General features: G+C 35.5%; 1 protein-coding gene across 1 annotated transcript; it reads right to left on the bottom strand.

Annotated features, from left to right (window-relative positions):
* Positions 1-3728: 3728 nt before the first annotated feature.
* On the bottom strand, positions 3729-6790 carry LOC143587623 (putative formin-like protein 15b). Its single transcript, XM_077068866.1, has 13 exons — positions 6682-6790; positions 6335-6606; positions 6117-6209; positions 5798-6008; positions 5683-5733; positions 5528-5609; positions 5349-5443; positions 4901-4972; positions 4709-4825; positions 4302-4370; positions 4128-4145; positions 4010-4076; positions 3729-3925 (listed from the first exon to the last, which is right to left on the bottom strand). Exons 4-13 carry the CDS (start codon positions 5861-5863, stop codon positions 3729-3731), a joined length of 834 nt encoding a protein of 277 aa, XP_076924981.1. The 5' UTR covers positions 5864-6008; positions 6117-6209; positions 6335-6606; positions 6682-6790.
* Between the last annotated feature and the right edge of the window lie 1830 nt (positions 6791-8620).

Here is an 8620-nt window from a genome sequence, read left to right as displayed (position 1 = left end):
GAGGGGAAATAAAGAAGGAAAATATTTGTATTAATTAATACAATATTGTTTTTCCTTTTTATTTTGGTTTTCCTATTTTAAGTCTTTCAAGACGTTTAATCCCTATAACAATCAAGATTTGTGATCAAGAATATATTGCAATACAAAACAAAATTGATTCCAATTTCTTTAGTTTTGGTTTAATGTATACACAGGGCTTATTTGTTTACTATTTACTTAATTAGGAAATCAATAAGCTCAGTTCACGAAACCAAAACCTTTAAGCTTGAAATCAATTACTTCAATCTAATCTCACATATATGCTGACAACATTCTTTTCTCGAATTGCAAGCAGCTTAAAGATGTTATAATTCTGATACAAGAAAATTAGTTAAATGGACTATAATACTGAGCATAAACGTTAAAGAAAAATTAAACAGCGCAGGTGGTTAACTATAGTTTTTTCTTGTTTTGTTGGAAAGTTTGTGAATGTTATTCGGGAAAGTAAAAGATAAGCAAATCACAAAATAATAAAGTAGACCCACTGATTTCGTGGATTTCTGAAAAAGAATCACATTCCAGCTTTTTCCTTGCTATAAGTAACATCAAGGCTGTTATCTTAATCTTAAAGAGGTCGATCAATTTAAAAATAAAAAAATAAAACACTATGATGAAAGTACTTGAACACGAGCATCCATTGAAATTCATCGATCTGCAGGTAAAAGATGAAGATGTGGAAGAATTTGATGATGAAGAGGAAGATGAGAAGGATTTGGTTCCAACGGATGAGTTTTTATGTATTTGTAAGCGGTGCGACGAAGATATCAATGAGTACGTACTATAGGTACTACTACACATGCATAGATGATTCATGTGATTTCTCTTGTCATAATTTTTGTGTAGAGCTCCCAACAACATTAAAAATCAGGTCACACATAACATACATCCTCTGACTCTCACAGTTATTCATCCTGTTGGGTATGTCTTCACTGTAGACACATAAACAACCCTTGTAGACGCATAAACAACCCTTATGAAGCTGTTATAAATGTACTCATTGTGGTGACTATATTGACATAAAGTGTGTCGTGGAAGGAGGCAAAAGAAGGATTTATCACCCTAGCCATCCACACCCACTTGTGTCTCTATTTTCCAAACCCATTTTATGTGAGTGTAGCGGGAAAGGAACACAAAGGAGTATTCTTTCAATGTACAATATGCTCTGACTTCGCCATACACAATGATTGTGCTTTCCAACCAAAAAGTTTGTTAATTCAACACACTACAAATGGCCGTTTCCACCATACACACATGCTCATCCTTTCATATTCCTTTCCGGGAATGGAGCAAATTGCCAAATATTCCCCTACGTGTAGAGTATGCAAAGATACATTTTGGAACAAGGTAAATTTTTGCATTTATAAGTGCGAGAAATGCATATACCATGCTCATATGGATTGTGTAACGTCGAAAAGGGAGCCATTCATGTTAATCTTGTCAATTGGTAATTAATAAATCTTTATATAATATATGTTCCAGTAAAAGTAAACCTTGGTTAACTATTTTTTGAAAAATAATAATCATATTATTCTGTTCCAATCTTTCAGGCAAAGGTACAACAGTAAAAAATTTTAAAGATGCCGACTATCCTGATCTTCTTAATCTTCCATTTCCTGATCAAGCTTACAACATACCCAAACACTTATTTTCCAAAGAACTTCAACCTACAACTTATGGTACTAATGAGGTAAGCCTACAACATATCAATCATGAACATGAGTTAACTTTAGTTGATACAAAATGCATCGGGTCAACCTTCTCAAACCTCAATTCATTAATCATGTGTCACAACCCAATGAAAAAGAAAGAATTGCTATGTAATGGGTGTGTACGACCAATCTCGGGGATGCCATACTATATGTGTGGGGCCAATGAAGATGAGAGTTGCAACTTTGCTCTGAATGAGTGGTGTACTCGATTGCCAACAAAAATAGACAACCACCCATGTCACCCACAACATACCCTCATTCTAATGCCAAGCATTCCAAATATGTTTTTCAACATATTTTACTGTGGGGTTTGTCTTTTACCTTGTAATGGATATGCTTATGGTTGCATTTGGTGTAGATACTATGTTGATGTTACTTGTGGGTTTGTACCTAGAAAAACCACACATCAATCTCACCCGGATCATCTTCTTTCATTAGTTAAGGTGGATTTCTCACTGAAAAAATGTCTGATGTGCATTTCGTTCATTATTTGTGTGGAAGTTATCGGTGGAATTTCTGTTGCAACGCTTGTGATGTATATATACATCTAGAGTGTGCCTTGTTGTTACCTAAATCAATCGATCAGGCACCCTTATGATAAACATCACATGAATTTGAGTTACCTCCCAATTGAAAATCATAAAAGTGAATACTTTTGTGAAATTTGTGAGCACGAATTGAATCCGCATTCTTGTTTCTATCATTGTGATGTGTGTGCTCAGTCGATGCATTCGGCTTGTGCTCCTTTAATACTTCAGTGTGAAACAGAGACACATTCCGATTATATATATGAAAGTAGCATTTATAGGTTTTCTAATGTGAAGTTTGGGAGCATATATAAGAATGATGATCACCCACATCCTCTCTCATTTGCCCAGGGGATTGAGGGTGATGGTAAATGCATTATGTGTGGTAAGAAACTGCGCAACAGGATGATATTTAAGTGTCTCGAGTGTGGGTTTGCAATTCATTACGACTGTTGTAGACTCTTGAACAGAACATGAAGTTTGTTGTTTCTTTCCCTCATGCTTCAAAACCTGAGTCGTCTATTTATTCAATTTCACCGTACATGTATGTATAACTTCACTATTTTAATATGTACTTCTTTCTTTTATGTGTAAATAATGTAATAAGTACTTGGGTTTGGCGTGCGTTCATTCTTGTATTCATCCTCAAATAGATCCATGCTGATCAGTTCTTCAATACAAATATACAATAATGAAAAACATGATAAACACGTGTATCTGTACAAATTAAGTCGATTTTGAAGAAACAGGACAATCACTGAAATTAGATGCAAACATAAAAGACAATCTCTATTTCATTGATTAAACTAAACTTGCACTTAATCCATTCAACTTTCTTTTAACTCGTTTCAAGATTTAACATTTAACTGGGTTCCTCATCCGTCAAAATACATTCATATTATGCATGGACTTCAAGAAAATTTTAAAAGTATGAACCCTAAAATTTTGACTTAATATGAATCCAAAACTGGAAAATGTCAGGTTATTAACAAGACCGGTTCAACCGTCTTTTACAATCTGGAAAAGAAATACTGTAAAACTATAAATATGATTTTGAGTAGCAAGATTCATATGTTTTCTACCAAAAAAAAAAGAAAAAAGAATGAAACAAGAAAATACAGAAACCAAATAAGAATGATGCCTGCCTTTGTATCTTTAGTTCCTCCCACAAGCTTCCTTGCAAAGCCCTAGTTATCTCATCCCAGTGCAATGGCTTTAAGTTAGATTTTATACACTCTAGGTCCTCCACACCACGCCCTCTGCCTGGTCGCCACCTAGTCGACCAGGTGGAGATGGAGGGCCACCTGGAGCCACGTCCACGTGCTCCAGGTGGTGGTGGAGATCGATCCTAGCGGTCCTCCAAGTGATGGAGGAGGAGGAGCACGCGTGGGGGAGGTGCTGGTGCATGACCACCAAGTGGTGCATTGGAGATTGAGGGCGGGGTAGGCAAGGATCAACTACTTGGAGGCGTCGGTGGAGTTGAATCAGGTGAAGTTGGCAGCGAAAAAGATGGAGTAGCAGGCAGAGACGGTGGTGACGCAATATATACATCTCCTTCTTGGCTTTCTTTTCTTTTAAGTTCATCGCGTTCGAGGTTCTCCTTGTGACATTTTTGGAATAGTGTCACAAAATTAAAAAGGATCTGAGTAGCTGCACAGCCAATAAGCATGTATACGGCTCAAAAATGATTGTGTTTAGATGTTACTCTAAATAACTATATGCAAGGTAAGGTACCTTGTTCAAAAGTGCAACGGTCAGGGTCTTCACCAAAATATAGGGCCAATTTATCAGAACCTTTACTCTGTGACAGCGAGATAACACGAATATCATATTACTGTAAAAACCAACTTACACTATTTTCAATCAATTTCTGTTTCAGAGAACATACATTTAAAAATTTGACATTTACAGGTCTACTGGTTTAAGGGCTATATATGCCGGTTGAAAGTATGTTCTCCAAAATAGAAACTGACGTTAACTATGTTTCTTGTCCCCTTCAATGTGCCTTAAATTTAACGAGACTTACCACAGCGGTATAGTACTTTGTAACACTTGTTAATTCCTCTTCGGCATGGTCAATGAACCCCTTCAATGTCTAACAATGTCAGAAAACCTTAATCAGAATTTTGTAGTCCTAAACATGGAATCAGAGTCTAAAAGTCACGGATTTAGGCCTGCATAAGCGTCCCACTAGCCTTAAGCATCCCAAGTTCTTTGATTAACAGCATATAATTAGTAAATCAACACATTTAAAAATCGCATTGACAGATAAATGACCCATTAACTCTTGCTTAGCGTCTTGAAGAACACTGCTTCGAATTTAATAAAGGTGTCATTTTTTACCCGTTTAATTATGAATGAGTCAACTTGGGTGTTCTTAATCTCAAGCGGGCCAAATTAACAAAAAAACATAGGATTACACGGTTTACCTACCACGAGAAAACCTGCAGATACAGGGCCATCATTTGCTGATGCGTCCAGTTCTAGCTTGAGTTTTTTCATTCCATTGCTAAGGGCTAGCATTTGTTCTGCTAAACTTTTCAATTCTATCTGCATGTTAAAAAAGCCTTTGATGCGTAATCGATGATAATAAACTTTATGTAACAAAAAGTTTAAAAATCAAACCTTTGATGCAGCTTCTAGGCTTGCAAGATCCTCATGAAAATCTAAAAGACCTGGTGACTTGTTGGTAAGAAGCTGTACAAGGGAAAAAAATGTAAAACTGGTTCAGCAACCCATTTACACAGTTTGTGTTCGGGTTACAGGAAATCAACTGTCCGGTAGGGCCCAAATATCTTATAGTTTGTGTTCAGCAACCCATTTACTCAACGAACCGATTTTGAGCAAAATTATAAGAACTAATAAAAGGTTTGGCCCAAATATCTTATAGCTCGAATGTGTAATAATCAATTAATTATAACTTACGTCCAAGTTTCAGACCGAAAATCATAATTTTGGGCCACTTTTTTTCAGCCGAAAATTTTTAAGCCCAAAGTGTCCTGGTTAATTCTTATTTTTCTGAGAAAAGGAACACTGTAACTAGAAATATAAGAGGCTGTGATTGTGATCATACCTTGCAGAGATAATGCATTAAAGTCGCACTGCTGTCTGATGCTCGTGTATCGGTCAGTTTCAAAAGAGTATCCAGCTTGAAACCGACTGCTGCACCTGTAATTATTGGATAACATGAACAAACATATAAATAAATACATATAATCTTTTTTGTTAGCATGTGTTTAGTGATGTTATTACCTCTAGCAGTTCCTTGATTTAATGTATTCCCCAAATATAATATTCTCTTCATAACTTCCTTCAATTTCACGGACTGCCTAGTCTAATAAACCAACAACATAACTGAATTTGTAAAATAAACAAATACAAAAACATTATCAATAAACTAGGAGCACCTCATCACATGTAGACTTTACAATGTTTAGACTATTCTTAAACTCTGCAAGCTGAAACAATGGCTACAGTGAGATGATCATAGAATGAACAACAATCAGAACATGAACCGCAAACCTGAGAATTAAATTGAATTGTGAACATCAAAGCATCGAACTTCGACTCAACACGAGGCACCTTCATTAGCTCCAGGAAATACTACAAGATAATTCACTAAAAATGTAATAAATGGATTAAAAAATAAATAAAGATGAGTAAATATAAATTTTATTATTTTGATACTCACCTGTTCGCATTGGCCAAGCCTATCCTGATTACCTGTGTAGCTCTGAACAGTCACAATGCAGAAGATCAATGCATAAATAAGAGAATTAGCTTTTTTACCAAACAAAAATACTTCAAATACAAAAATCCTTCTAATAAGTTACGGTTTCACCTTGAGTATCTCCATCTCTTCTTTCGTAGGACAAATTTTGAGAAGATTTTCTACTTGATCTATGATCGTGTCATCCATATCCAAAATCGCATCCTGCAGATGCATATTCAAAACTTCAATCAAGATATAACGTTTTATAAAATATTTCACACGTCTAACAGAGAAACCAAACTAAATGCAAAACCAATTAGAACATGATATCTACTATCTACACTTACAACGACATAGGGAAGCCGTAGCTTAACCTCTGAAAGCATGATTTCCGTGATATCTGCCCTCACTGGATCAATCTACAATAAGAAGTAGAAACTTCAAATTAGTTAGCCCGCGTTATCAATAACTCTATAGACTATATTACATTACCAGTTGGACTTTTTCAGGTATTGAACTAAAAGCCCTTCTCTTCTCCGCCTCTTTAGAACAAGCTGTCTTTGGGGACGTGTTGGCGAAAAGTTGCTCTAGTTCTGATATATCAATATCCGGTGGTGGTCTAGCATCCAACGTTGTATTTTCATTATAGTTAGAATATATATATGTGTGTGTGTGTGTGTGTGTTAATAAGTACCTCTGAGGCTGCAACTCCTCCCACAAGCTTCCTTCTAATGCCTTATTTACCTTGTTCCAATGCAATGGCTTTAAGCTGCGTCTTACGACTACTGCGGGTCCTATGCGTTCAGGTGATGTAACAGGTGTAGGTGGAGGTGTAGGCGTCGGTGCAGGAGCATCATCTAACGGTGGCGGTGCTTCATCCTTTGGTGGTGGTGGTGAATCTGAACGTGGAGCCTCGACTTGAGCCTGTGACTGAGTACTTGAAGAAGGAGCATCTACTGGTTTTAATCAACAACCATAATAATAATAATAATAATAATAATAATAATAATAATAATGATTAGGAAAATTGGATTTTTATTATTCAAGCTATCTCCTATATATAATAGGCTGAAAATAATTCATACTTTAGTTACTACACCAATGATAATCATAACTTTCGGTTTTGTTGCCAAGAGCAATCACGGTAGCATGCATGCATGACCATCATAGATTTCTCTCACAATAATGATTATAAACGAAATGGAGAAACATACTGGCAAAATAATATAGTATAAATCAAATGTGACATGAGTGTGAAATCTATGATGATTACGCGCGCTATGCTCTTGCCTCTTAGCAACAAGAGTGAAATGTAAATATGGATTATTGGCATAATAATAAGAATAATAATGAACGTATGTACCGAAAACCCAGTCGGAGGAGTTTTTTTCAGGGTTGTTATCGCGCCGCTTACTGTAAAGGAAGCTTCTGAACATGGCCATATATATATATAATGAATCTACCAATTCTCAAAATTTGGTTTTCAGAATAGACCAGCTCAATGAATAATACAATTCCCGAATGAAAACTAGGGATGGTATTATGATTATGAATATGAATATGAATACGAATACGAATACGAATACGAATACGAATGTAACACAGGTTGCATAGAATTCAACGAGATTGATAGGGTTTTGTGGCAAATCATAATGACGAAGATGCCATGCATGGAATTTGATGATGAAAGGAATTGATTGTTTTTGTTGCACGTGGAGTCGCTGGCACGGAGATGAAGAAGAAAAGTATATTTTCGGGCAGTTTAAATTTTTCCTTCCTAAAATCATGCTGCCTCGCTCATTTATATATTCCTTTACTTTGAAATTTATTATTTTAGTTAAATATATATATACACTAGTTTTTAGCCCCGCGTGTTACGCGGGATTGTATAGTTTTTGTTTTTAATTATTTTGCAATTTTATTTTTCTAACGATTTGTTTTATTTTCAACAGAGTTTTGTTTTGATTTAAGACGTATAGTTTGTTACGTTAATATATTTGGACTCTTTCAATTGAGATTAATAAGTTTATAGTTGGGTTGGAGCTAAAGTTCATAGTTAGCCTATTTAGGTTGGGTTGATTCGTGCCCAGACACCCGCCGGTCCACGAGCGGCAATAGACTTATTGAAGGGTCCCATTGGCGTGCATCCAGTGGGAATTGAACCTACGAATTTGCCAATTATGAGTTGGGTACTTTAACCATTCAGCCATGGATGCTTAGAGAGTCATAGTGAATGACCATATTTCAATTCAAATGGAATCTTTCAACTAAAGCAATGAGATGCTTAAATAGAATTCTTTTAGTTCTAATAAATCAGGAGGAGATATATAGATAAAAAATTCTCACTATTTTTTAGATTCCTAGACCCAATTCAATTCAGTGGGATCTTTCATTCACATTTTTTTTCCACCAAGAACGTTTTATGACGTTTATACCCTTCACTTAAAACTTGCATTTGTGAGATGTTATTCAATTGAACAAAAAATTGCATAACACTGCAGATTACAAAATGCAAAAGCACATATTTCCATGTTTGCAAACTAAGCATATAATTATGTTAACAACAGAAGCTAAATGGCAGTTTATCTTTCAACTTTAAAAATTTACACTGAATTTACTGTTTGATTTTAAAA

This window comes from Bidens hawaiensis, unplaced genomic scaffold, assembly GCF_021521415.1.
Source record: "Bidens hawaiensis isolate Kalapana, Puna unplaced genomic scaffold, B.hawaiensis_p1.1 tig00035627_1, whole genome shotgun sequence".
Lineage (NCBI taxonomy): Eukaryota > Viridiplantae > Streptophyta > Magnoliopsida > Asterales > Asteraceae > Bidens > Bidens hawaiensis.
Note: the sequence above shows the minus strand (reverse complement) of the source record. Positions and strands in the feature narration are given on the sequence as shown.

Excerpts from the sequence above, each read along its gene's own strand:
- LOC143587623 (XM_077068866.1), bottom strand. The coding sequence starts at position 5,863 with ATGAAGGTGCCTCGTGTTGAGTCGAAGTTCGATGCTTTGATGTTCACA. Across the intron at positions 5,610-5,682 it reads TAAAGTCTACATGTGATGAG|ACTAGGCAGTCCGTGAAATT; the intron begins GTGCTCCTAGTT and ends TTGGTTTATTAG. Across the intron at positions 3,926-4,009 it reads CCGTTGCACTTTTGAACAAG|CTACTCAGATCCTTTTTAAT; the intron begins GTACCTTACCTT and ends TTGGCTGTGCAG.